At 45.9% G+C, this 11,888-nt stretch overlaps 2 protein-coding genes across 5 annotated transcripts; one reads left to right on the top strand and one right to left on the bottom strand.

Annotated features, from left to right (window-relative positions):
* Window positions 1–4,586: 4,586 nt before the first annotated feature.
* On the bottom strand, window positions 4,587–8,281 carry Cryab (crystallin alpha B). 4 transcript variants are annotated; one of them, XM_029481904.1, is made up of 4 exons: window positions 8,162–8,281; window positions 7,776–8,067; window positions 6,593–6,715; window positions 4,587–4,934 (listed from the first exon to the last, which is right to left on the bottom strand). In XM_029481904.1, the coding sequence occupies exons 2-4, from the start codon at window positions 7,974–7,976 to the stop codon at window positions 4,731–4,733; spliced, it is 528 nt and encodes a 175-aa protein (XP_029337764.1). In that variant the 5' UTR covers window positions 7,977–8,067; window positions 8,162–8,281; the 3' UTR covers window positions 4,587–4,730. The 4 variants fall into 4 exon arrangements, with proteins under 4 accessions (XP_029337764.1, XP_029337765.1, XP_021026985.1 ...); XM_029481905.1 differs by having other exon boundaries at window positions 8,173–8,281; XM_021171326.2 differs by having other exon boundaries at window positions 7,776–8,281.
* Hspb2 (heat shock protein family B (small) member 2) lies at window positions 7,273–10,181 on the top strand. The gene is made up of 3 exons (XM_021171324.2): window positions 7,273–7,492; window positions 8,602–9,085; window positions 9,520–10,181. Exons 2-3 carry the CDS (start codon window positions 8,992–8,994, stop codon window positions 9,972–9,974), a joined length of 549 nt encoding a protein of 182 aa, XP_021026983.1. The 5' UTR covers window positions 7,273–7,492; window positions 8,602–8,991; the 3' UTR covers window positions 9,975–10,181.
* Window positions 10,182–11,888: the final 1,707 nt, after the last annotated feature.

Below are 11,888 nucleotides of genomic sequence, written 5' to 3'. Positions count from 1 at the left end.
TATATATATATATATACATATATGTATATATATATATATACATATGTATATATATATACATATACATATACATATATATATATTATATAATAAGGCTATCATCTAGTGGCCCTAGGCAATCCCTACACCACACAAGGTCTAATAGAACAATTGTTACTTCAGGCCACTAATGGAGTAGGAATAGAGAACCAGATGGAGCTGCCGCTGCCCCTGCCTGCTGACCTGTGAACTGAACTGCTGATTTCCAGACAACACAGGTGGGAGTTGCTCCAAAGAACCTTTCTAAACAGGTTCACTTCCCTGTATCCTTTTCTTCCCACTACCTCTGGTGGGTGGTGGGCTACAAGGGAGGTTAAAGCATTTAAGAACCATCATTAGAATTAGGTTTTAAACACAGAACAGGATTTTGTACATATATTTTTATCTTGCAGACTTGTTGGGCTCTAACTTTCTGGAGTTCATTTCCTCACTTATTTTGGCAGATGATTGCATCTTCGTAAATGACTGTCCCATCTCTAACTTCGATACTTTTTCATCTGTTCTAATGTGACATTGGTCAGAATCTTGAGAGCAGAGTCAAATATTGGGAGGGATCAGGGGCCGCTCATCTGGCTCGGGATATCAAAAGGAATGTATTTAAATTCTCTTGGGCAAACATAACATTTATGCTAGGTTTTCGCTGTACCTGACATTTATGAAATAAGAACAATCCTTTTCTTTCTTGTCAAGAATCTGTTTCTCATTTACAACCCTGACCTACCCTGCTGTGCAACAATCCATGAGAGTGGATATTGTCAAACCCAGTGGCTACTTCCGTGACTTGTCTACACTGCAATTGGCTTCTTGCTGCAGACTGAGGTGGAGGTTGGGGAAGACTTCCTTCTCCACAGCTTCCAACCTCTTTACTCATTAAGCTAGGAGCCATACATAACCGCCAATGCAAATCTGAGCCCTTTAGGTGGCATGTCTTCCTCCGGTCTCATCGCAGGTATGTCTTTCTGTCTGTAAGGTCTCTTTGTGTGAGCAGACTCCTCGGCTTCACTGGTCCACCCATCTCTGTTTTCCTTGGCTGTCATTCCCTTGGTTTCCATGACACCTTGGCAAGTTGATTCCTCAGTCTCCATACCAATCAAAGGGTAGAAACAGCAACTGATGGGAAAATAAATAAAACCGGGGATATCTCTTCAGTAAAATACTATTTGTCAATAAAAGGGAAAGAAGTGTGGCATGGAGAACACTAGGCTGAACCTTGAAAACATTAGGCCAGGTTTAAAAAAAAAAAAAGCTAGGGACTAGAGAGATGCCTTGGCCGCTAAGAACACTGAATGCTCTTCCAGACAACCTGGGTTCAATTCCCAGCACTCACTTGGCAGCTCACAACTGTCTGTAACTTCAGTCCCAAAGGATCTGGTGCCCTTTTCTAGCCTCCACAGTCACTGCATACATGTGGGTCATGGAAGACTTATATTCAGGTAAACACTCGTACACAAAACATAAAAATATATTTAAAATCTCAGCTGTGTGTGCTGGTGCACACCTTTAATCCCAGCTTTCCGGAGGCAGAGGCACAGGCAGGTTAGTTTAAAGCCAGCCTGGTCTACAGAGTAACTTCCAAGGCAGCCAGGGCTCCGCACACTGCAAAACCCTCCCTGCCTAGGAAACCACCACAACAAACATATTTACAATCTCAAAAACAAACAACAACAACAACAAAAGAAAACCTTTAAAGCTAGTCACCAAGGGCCACATATTAAAGATTATTAGGAAGTAGCCAAAATAGGCAAATTAGCAAATAAAGTAGGCACATGGTTGCTGAGAGCTGAAGGATATAATGTATGGAGTAGTAAAATCTAAAACTGACTGTAGGGATAGATGTGTAGGTCTATGAATGTATTATTGAGAGCACACTGCACAACTTGAATGAGTAAATTAAGTCATATGCAAATAGAAACTTAGTAATTCTGTCTTAAAAATTCAGTCAATTATTCAATAAAGTGTTTGCTTCACTAGGTCTCCAGCACTTACAAAAAAAAAAAAAAAGACACAGAGATGTGCAGCTGTAATCCCAGCACTGGAGAGGAGGAGGAAGGGGCATGCCTAGGGCTTGCTGGCCAGCCAGTCTAGCCAAATCTGTGAGCTTATGGTTCAGTGAGAGACCTCGGCTCAAGGAAGATAAGATGTAGGCTGCAGAGACAACTCGGTGAGGGGTGGATAAAAGCATTTGGTGTGCACAGTAATGACCTGAGTTCAAATGCTCAGAACCCATGTAAAGCCACAGGAAAAGGGGAGCCAGACAGGAGAATCCCAGGAAGCTAGGAAGGCTAGTTAGTCTGGAGAACATGGTAGGGGGAAAAAACAAGACATTCACCTCAAACAAGGTGAAAGCAAGGGCCAGAGGTTGACCTCTGATGGACACACATGCACTTCGGATACACACCCCCATTTACATACACAAATGAACACACAGACACATGAACACACAGACACATGAACAAACAAAAATACGGTGGAGGAACAACTGAGACACATAGCACTATTAACCTCTGACCTGAACACACACATGCACTCATGTGTATGTGAACCCATGCACACATATACAGAGACAAAGAATTTCAGTAACCATCTCCAGGATTTCTTCAAAAGTAGACATTTATCCCAGAGTCTTCTCTCTCTCTCTCTCTCTCTCTCTCTCTCTCTCTCTCTCTCTCTCTCTCTCACACACACACACACACACACACACACACACACACACACCTCTCCTTTCCCCACCTTTCTTTCATCTAAACTTTTTCTGAGTGTCTTGTTTTATCCTTGCTATGTCAAGGATAGGAACTAAGACATCACACATACAAAACAACACTACCACTAAGCTACTCCCTTCACACATCCTTTCATAGTTTAAAAATAGTTCCTAGAAGCATCTCAAGCAGACATCCTTACCATCTCTTTTACCATACGTGGGTCACAGCCCTTTCAAGAATCAGCAAAGACAAAAGGGATTTCTCTGCTTTATCCGAACCACCTGTGGCTAACCTCGATTTCTGTCACATGAAGCATGTGGCTTGGAAGGGGGAAATGAATACTGGAACAAATCTTGCCATTGGCTAGACCAAAAGGGAGTAATAGCATTTCCTCATGTAACCAGTTTTGATGGCTGCACAGATATAGAAATTGATTATGGTATTAAAGAAAAGGCCTTTCTGAGTAGATCGTGGTATATCGGATCACCAGAGAGTTGTTTTGATTTTATAAGGAATCATTTAACCCATGAGACTCGGCTGGGCATGGTAGCACGGGCCTTTCATTTTGGCACTCAGGAGGCAGAGGCAAGTGGATTTCTGTGAGTTCAAGACCAGCCTGGTCTACAAAGCCAGGACTGTTATACTGAGAAATCCTGTCTTGAAACAAAACAAAAAGAAAGGAGGGAGAAAAAAAGGCAGAAAGAACGTATATTATCCTAGTTCATCTCTCCTGTATCATAAAGACCTGAAGCAAAAAAAAAAAAAAAAAAGTTTCCAAAATCAGGATCAGTTCTCAAACTGTATGCTTTGTGAAAGTAATTGTCTCACTTTAAGATTAGTCCTTGTGGGGCTGGCAAGATGGTGTAGCAAGTAAAAGTGCTTGCCAAAGAAGCCTGACAACCTGAGTTGGGTCCCTGGAACCCAGGATGGAAGGAGAGAATAGACAACCAAAAGTTTTCCTCTGGCCTCTACACCCAGTTGTGGTACACACACACACACACACACACACAGATAAAATAATAATTACTAGATTAAAAAAAATCTTTAGACGACACATCCTCAAATGAACCTAGAAACCAGCAAGTAGCTACCACAGTAGAGGCGAGGGCTGATGCTACACATTTGCCATCTAGCATGTAGCAGGGCTCAGTGAACCTGACGGAAGTTATATCTAGACCCACTAAAGTAAAATGGAGGGTTTTTGGTTTTTTTTTGGCTTCCTACTTTGTAGGGTTCCCCCTCCCCAGGGGTTAGTGATTTTAGGAGGAAGATGTTATTCTGATTTTTGGTGTTTTGTTTTTGCTGGATTTTTTTTATTGTTGTTGTCGTCATTTTTACATTTGGTAGAGAATGGACACTGGGCAGTCTTGGTTTAAAAGTTATCTGCTGACCACTTTGTGCTATACCCAAGAGGCTTGTTTGACAGCAATCACCCATGTCCTATTTACTGTCCTGTGAATTAGCTGAGGACATTCGTCAAGTCATACTAAGGTCACCATGTCCCCTGATGAGGTAATTAATTTTAGAGATACACCAAAGCCTGTTGTGTGGGCTTAGCCAGGGCTGATTCATCTTGACCCCTGCTGAGACATCGCCACTTCTCTCTTCTTAGTCTACTCCTTACAACTCTGTCCTAACTAGTACAGCATGTTATATATAAACTGAAGCCTGGAATACCAGGGGAGTGAATGACTCGCCTGAGTTTGTACCATAGGAAGTACTGGAGCCAATCATTATGAGTAAACATACCCTCGGAGTCCCCTGAATCATAATGTGGGAATTGGTAGAGCTGTTACGCTTGCAGATTTATTTAAAACACACTTGAGTTTGCAAACACGAGGCAGGTCTGTTGCTGAACGATATTTTTATTAGCTTAATAATCTGGGCCAGCCCTTAGCATTAATAAGCTTCAGCACTAGTCACAGATTTTCATTCACTGATGGGAAACTTCCTTGTTTTAAAAAAAAAAACTCAATGAGGAAAGGGGATCTACTTCTTAGGGGCTGCGGTGACAGCAGGCTTCTCTTCACGGGTGATGGGAATGGTGCGCTCAGGGCCAGACACCTGTTTCCTTGGTCCATTCACAGTGAGGACTCCATCAGAGGACAGGGATGAAGTAATGGTGAGAGGATCCACATCGGCTGGGATCCGGTACTTCCTGTGGAACTCCCTGGAGATGAAGCCATGTTCGTCCTAATCCAAGAGAATAAAGGACAAAGCAGAGAAATTAGAACAGGAAATACCACCACTTGCCCCAAGTTCAGGCATCCCTCTCCCTTGGGTTAGATCAAAAGGCCCTAAGATAAAAAGAACTGTCTGGAGCTGGGGATACAGTCTAGTGGTGAAAGGCCCCGAGTTCATCTCCAACACTGTAAATATGCAGATAGCTAAGTCTAGACGTGTTTGTCCAGGTTTAAGGCTAGCATAAACTGTCCAATCAGAGTCTAGGAAATCTGAAACAGTCCTGAACTTCATTGATCTTCCTATCTCGAGACACAGTTACAATTCAGGGCACTTTCCACAAAGGAATGAATCCATGGTGGCTGGACCCATAGAGTTTGGACTCCCACTTTGGCATTGAGGATGTGTCTATCCTTTAGGAAGCCCATAAATGTTCCAAATTGTGCAGGAATGTCTCCGAATGTTCCTAGCCCATGGGGTTGCTGATATTATATAAGATGACTCTATCTGTGGCACTGTGGTCCAGTCCTAAATTCTGAGCAAAACTGAGTTATTAATTTTTGTTTTTTGTCTTGTTTGAGATAAGTAGGGTTTCTCTGTTGAGCCCTAGTTCTCCTGGAACTCATTATATAGACCAGGCAAGCTTCAAGCTTAGAATCTACCTGCCTCTGCCTCCCAAGTGCTGGGATTAAAGGCGTGCGCCACCACTGCCCGGCTGAGTTATTGATTTTTTTTAAAGATTTATTTATTTGTTTTATGTATATGAGTGCTCTATCTTCATGTACATCTGCATGACAGAAGAGGGCATCAGATATCATTATAGATGGCTGTAAACCAATATGAGGTTGCTGGGACTTGAACGCAGTATCTCTGGAAGAGCAAGCAGTCTTAACTGCTCTTAACTACTGAGTCATCTCTCCAGCCCCCAAGTCATTAATTTTTAAGGAGAAATCATAACACCTTTTTAGGGAGTCAAGAAAAAAAATGGCCAAAAAATGCAAGAGGAATTTGTTGGTGCTAATTCTGATGCCTTCTGAATCCCAAGGATCCATACAAACACATCTCAATTAACTGGCTTCCTCACAGCCATAAGCCTGAAGTAGCTCTGAAAAGCAGACCAACCAAGTAGCTTAGCTTTAAACTGAGCAGAAGCAACATGGAATCCCAAACATCAAAAAAACCACAGACTTATTGCCTTCAACCCTGCAGTTATGGTCATTATGCACAACAACCATTATGTATAACATACTGTGCCTAGGTCAACGGTTGCCAGTTTGTAGTACTAAAAGGACCCAAGGAGTTTTTTTGGGCTTTTGTTAGTTTGTTTTTTAATGTTGATGCCTGAGTTATATTCCTAAAACTTCAGATTTAATTGGCCTAAGGTGTGCTTTGGAATTTGGGGAACTGTTCTGATATCCTAGTGTCACTGGACAAGACAAGGCAATCAAAAGGAACAGCAAGGGAAAACTTCTCTCAGCACAACCACAACACTGTCAGCACGGTGAGCCCTAACTTAGCTTCCCAGCCATTGATCTGTAACTCCCGATCTAGTCGCTTATGTTTGGGGCCTGGAATTCTGCCAGCCTCAGAGGCTGGTGGCAGTACCTGGCACCCAGTGTGCACAAAGTGGATTCACAAAAAAAAAAAAAAGGACAGAAAGGTCCACACACCTGGCGTTCTTCGTGCTTGCCGTGGACCTCAATCACGTCCCCCAGAACCTTGACCTTGAGTTCCTCCGGAGAGAAGTGCTTCACGTCCAGGTTCACAGAGAATCTGTCCTTCTCCAAACGCATCTAGAATAACAAGGGGACAGGAGGAGGAGAGGAGATAGTAGAACGTTTATTAAGCTGGAGAAGGCTCATCGTTCAGCGGATTTACTTCCTGTCCAGGTAATTCATGCTCCACTTGACTGCTGGGGGAAAACACACCCCTCCCCTTTGAATAGCGACTCAGGTGCATGTGAGGTACCATAGTGATATGCAAAGGACACTTCTTGGTCATCAGTCCCAAACTTTTCTTAGAGGCACAGGAAAGAAGACAGGTCATTAGGGGACTAGTCACAAGGATGGATCTGGGCATGGCACTGCTGCCTCTCTACCCAATGCTGGCTTTGTCATTTGTCTATAAGACAAAGGCCCCCTTTTCCTTGTTCACCTCCCTGCCAAGTTTCCAACCCACTCGATCTGGAATGTTCTGCTGGTCCTGTCCTTCCAAAGCCCTTGCTCACTCAGCTCCTGTTTCCTCACACTCGAATATTTTTAAACCAGAGTGTTATCTGTGACAGCTCTGTTAATCTTATCTCCCACTCTGTTAGGATAAGTCAGGGTTTCCCGAGAGTGGTAGGACAGTCACTCCTCTTAAGGCATGGACTGAAGTCAGTGCACTGTCTCAGCCCCGAGGAACCCAGAAAATCATAGACAAGGGATGAGAGAGAGAGAGAGGGAGAGAGAATATTGATTGATGTCTCCAGCTCCATCAACAGGGCAGAAAAAGTCCAGGATGAGTGGATTTCTATCTGATCTTTACAGTTTGAGATGATAAAATCCTCCCAGACCATGACTATTGAAGAGGTAAGTAAAGCAGCTGAAGCAAACCAGAAATAACAGAAATAAGCATCCTGCTCCATCATTAGGAGACAGATGACCCTCACCATGCACAGAAAAATGGACCAGGAAACCGAGCATCAAACAGAAACAGGTGCCCAAAGAAAGAAGAAAACAGTAGCTTCATTTCCCCTCTGTACCTTAGCACACACTCACAGATGCCTAAAATGGCTTGGGGGTGGGTGAAAGGGAAAAAGGACTGAGGGTCCAGGAAGGACACTCACCCCTGCCCTGGCATAGGCAGACTCACCTCTGAGAGTCCGGTGTCAATCCAGCTGGGTGCCCGCAGGAAGGAGGGTGGTCGAAGGTAGAAGGGGCTCAGGGAAGTGGCTGTGGAGAAGAGGTCAGACTCCAACAGGTGCTCTCCGAAGAACTGGTCGAAGAGGCGGCTTGGGGAGTGGAAGGGGAAGAAGGGGCGCCGGATCCAGGGGTGGTGGATGGCGATGTCCATTGTGGCTAGATGAATGTAGCGTCGGTCGGCTGGTCAGCTCCTTCAGCGGCAGCTCCCGCCAGCCCCTTATATATGCAGTCTTCTGAAGCTTCTGGAATGGTGATGTCAGGGGTTTTATTATCCCAGCTCACCCACCGCCAGTTCATGGAGACTTGTGATCAGGGATTTGGCAGGGTGACACATACCCGGTACTCACTGAGCTAAGAAAAGAGAAACACAGGCAGGGCTGAGCTGACCGGTGACTTGTCATGGTCTTGTTTCACTAGCTCTCTGTCCACACCCAGTGGCACCCACCCCATCCTTGTTCTCTGGAGCTAGGACGGAGCCTGGAATCCCAAGCAGCTGCTGGTGGGCCCCTCCTCCTCTCCAGTCTCACATGCCAGGGGAATTGAGCCAGCAACTATCTTGGGCCTGGGCAGGGACTGGAATCTTCCTAGGCTGAGCCCCAGGGACATTAACTCTTTGTGGAGTCCTAGAGGAGAGCAGAACTAGGTGTCTGACTGGATCCCTGAGTTGATCTAGGTTCAGAAGACACTGACAGTACAAAGACAGAAAATGTTTCTTGCATTGTGGATGCTATGTGGCTCATAGAACACTAAGTCTTTTTTTTTTTTTTTTTTTTAAGTAATGTGCACAGTGCCTGAGACTGAGAAGGACAGAGGGTGATGTGGAATGTACAACTGGTGAAGGCCCAACTAGGCCTCTCCTTGCCCTCCTGCAGAGCAGGAGCTCACTCCAGGACCAGGACCCTCAGCTGTCCTTCCAGGCCCCTGCGACAGCTGAAGGGTGTGCAGAGGAGGAGACTTAGGGGGTCCAGGCTGATCACACCCTCATAGCTGCACTCTAGACTTAGGCTCCCAGCCCTCCCCCACCCCCAGAGGCTCTGCACTATTTTGGGTGGTGTAGACCCCGCCCCCACTCTGACTGAGCCCAGGCTCTCCCTGAAGCCTGTGGGGTCGCCTTGATCTTGTTGGGGCAGTACTTGGGATCAGGGCTACTAGTCGCAACAGCAGTCATGTCGGGCCGCACAGTGCCACACGCCCACCCAGCCACTGCCGAGTACGAATTTGCCAACCCCAGCCGTCTGGGCGAGCAGCGCTTCGGAGAAGGTAGGACTCAGATGCTGCTTCCCACCCCCACCTCCTGAAATTCTGGGCTCACTGCCCAGCTTTACTGGCCTCCACTCTACCTGGGGCTTAAGTGAACTCCTGAGGTGAACCATCTCCCATTCCAGATTCCCCCCTCAAGCAAGACTCTCTCTAGTCTTGCTACAGACCTCAGGACAAACTTTAGACCGGTAGGGTTTTGGGTAACCGGGCTTTGCAGGCTTCAGAGTACTTTCTGGTTTCGCTTCTGTCCTCCCAATTCCAGCTCGCTTCCTCATGGCTATCTCCTTTCCTTTCCCAGCCCCTCTTCAGCAGTTCCCACCTGCTCTTCTGGCCCATGTCTCCAATATCGCCTTTCATCCCTGTGCCCACTGCATCCACCCTCATCCTACCTCTTGTTTTCTCTTTCTCTTTCTCTCTCTGCCCCCCCCCCCCAGGCCTCCTGCCAGAAGAGATCCTGACCCCCACCCTCTATCACGGCTACTATGTTCGGCCTCGGGCCGCCAGAGCTGGCGAGGGCGCCAGGGCAGGAGCCTCAGAGCTCAGGCTCAGTGAAGGCAAGTTCCAGGCGTTTCTGGATGTGAGCCACTTTACCCCAGATGAGGTGACGGTGAGGACTGTGGATAACCTGCTGGAGGTGTCTGCCCGACACCCCCAGCGTCTGGATCGCCACGGCTTCGTGTCCCGAGAGTTCTGTCGCACCTATGTCCTGCCTGCAGATGTGGACCCCTGGCGGGTTCGAGCTGCTCTATCCCATGATGGTATCCTTAACTTGGAGGCGCCGCGGGGTGGCCGGCATTTGGACACGGAAGTCAATGAAGTCTACATCTCCCTGCTTCCTGCTCCTCCTGACCCCGAGGAAGAGGAAGAGATAGCCAGAGTTGAGCCCTGACTGCCAGCGATAGACCCAGCACCCAGTGAATCCCCTGTCTACCTCCCGTGGTGATTCCATAAATCCACCACACCCCAGAGCGAGCAGCATCCCTGGGAGATGGCATCAGTGCATGGTCCACAGTGTATGGTTTGGCCCCTTGATGTATCAAAGCCTTTGATTTAACTCTGGGTGGGGCTGAATAAACCAAAACCTGGGGGCCTTGTTTGTGCTGCTTCTGTTCTGTTGCCTGGAAGGCCGAATGGTGAACCGGTGGGCAGAAAGAAGGTCCTAGGCAGCTATTTCCACTGTGAAATATGCCCATCATCTCAGCATCCTGAACTCACACTTGGATGCTGAGATCACACCCGGAAGCTGACACTGGCTCGGGATCAAATTCCTCGCCATAATTTTCTCACAATGCAACAAAAGAGAGAGTGATCCTGGGAGGGATAGGGACAGGCCATCCAAACAGCCCAGAGGGCACTGTCTGAGCTGGCGATTAGAGACACAAAAACAAGGGTCTCCAGGCTGTCTGGCCCTTTTTGGGAAGGGGTTAGGAATTTTTTTTTTTTTGGCTGGAGAGAGTTGCCTGAAGCTCTGGAGTGAGTGTTTTGCTCCTCACATCAATGGGGCGTGTGTGGAAAGGTCTCTGAGAGAGGGAGGCGTGCCCATACATGGGTACGGCAGACACATTAACCCACCATTATCACTGAACCTATGTACGACCTTCCTATTTGAGTACAGGGAAGACCCGTGCAAGAAAGCAATTGTGTCTGACTTTGTAATACCCCACAGAGAGGAACCCTATAACACTACACCTAATCTAAGACTCTCAATGCAGTTTCTACTTCCATATTGTAGTGGGCATGGTCAGGAAAGGCTGAGGTGATTTCAGTGCTGGGACTATGGTGTGTGTGTTCAGAAAAGTCAGCCAGTACAGGTAGGCTGTAGCCATTCTCTTTACAACCAAGAGAGCTTTATACATGCGTATGATTTGAGGGTTATCCAAAAGGTTTCCTTTTAGTCATTTGTAGATATCTATGAATGAATGTGAATGTGAATGAATTATACATTCCATGTTATAGTGGATATTTGAAATTCTTTCATTAATGTGGTTGTTTCTTGGCTTTTGGGGTTAAAATTTTTTGACACCCAACAAAAGCTTTTAGTCCTCTTACCGGAAAAATACACACATGCAAATTTATCAACAAAGTTTTTGAGATCCATTCATACCCCTCTCGGGGATGTATGGACCCCTGAGGTAAGAGCTTGTCTTCAAATAATTTGATTATTGGCTTTAAAATCATTTTCTTTTCCAAACAAAAGCATGACCTGGAGTGGTAGAGTGCTTGCCTGCCAGGCACAAGGCTTAGTGAGAGCCTAGCACACCACAGAGAACCAGTGAAATGAAAGCACACCTCAGAGAAACAGCTCGGTTGCATTCTGCTCTTCATGTGGTAAGTAGTTCAGTAAAATATTTATCAAGCAATCAAGTGTGGGAAACAAGCATTGTCCATGTACGTCATAAGGAGCGGGTGCCTTTGATTAGCTACCCTCAGTGATCCTAACATCTGGGTGAGCAGAAGTCTGAAGACTGTGTCTCTGACAGGGCAAAACACATACTTTATAGCAGTGATCGGTAAGCCCCACTTACAGACCAAGCTTGGCTGTGTGTGAGTGCATGTGCTTGTGTGTGTGTGTGTGTGTGTGTGTGTGTGTGTGTGTGTGCGTGTTACATTCTTAAAGATTATAAAAGAAAGAATATATGACATGCTGTAAAATTTAAGATATTTACTCTTTAGCCTTTTGGGGAAAGATTTCTGACTTGTATTATTAGCTATGAGATTAATAAAAACTTATATCTTCATGCAGGAAGTTTAAAAAAAATGTTTAAGGAAAAGGAGCTATGTTACCTCCTCAGTCCTACAACTG

Source organism: Mus caroli, chromosome 9, assembly GCF_900094665.2.
Source record: "Mus caroli chromosome 9, CAROLI_EIJ_v1.1, whole genome shotgun sequence".
Taxonomy (NCBI): Eukaryota; Metazoa; Chordata; class Mammalia; order Rodentia; family Muridae; genus Mus; species Mus caroli.
The sequence above is the reverse complement of the archived record's forward strand: the minus strand, read 5'-3'. Positions and strand labels throughout refer to the sequence as shown.

What these genes read in the sequence shown, in the direction of transcription:
- Hspb2 (XM_021171324.2), top strand. Translation starts at nt 8,992, where the DNA reads ATGTCGGGCCGCACAGTGCCACACGCCCACCCAGCCACTGCCGAGTAC. An exon ending in CGAGCAGCGCTTCGGAGAAG is followed by an intron (nt 9,086 to 9,519) that starts GTAGGACTCAGA and finishes CCCCCCCCCCAG; the next exon opens with GCCTCCTGCCAGAAGAGATC.
- Cryab (XM_021171326.2), bottom strand. Translation starts at nt 7,976, where the DNA reads ATGGACATCGCCATCCACCACCCCTGGATCCGGCGCCCCTTCTTCCCC. An exon ending in TTGACACCGGACTCTCAGAG is followed by an intron (nt 6,716 to 7,775) that starts GTGAGTCTGCCT and finishes TTGTTATTCTAG; the next exon opens with ATGCGTTTGGAGAAGGACAG. An exon ending in GCAAGCACGAAGAACGCCAG is followed by an intron (nt 4,935 to 6,592) that starts GTGTGTGGACCT and finishes CTCTTGGATTAG; the next exon opens with GACGAACATGGCTTCATCTC.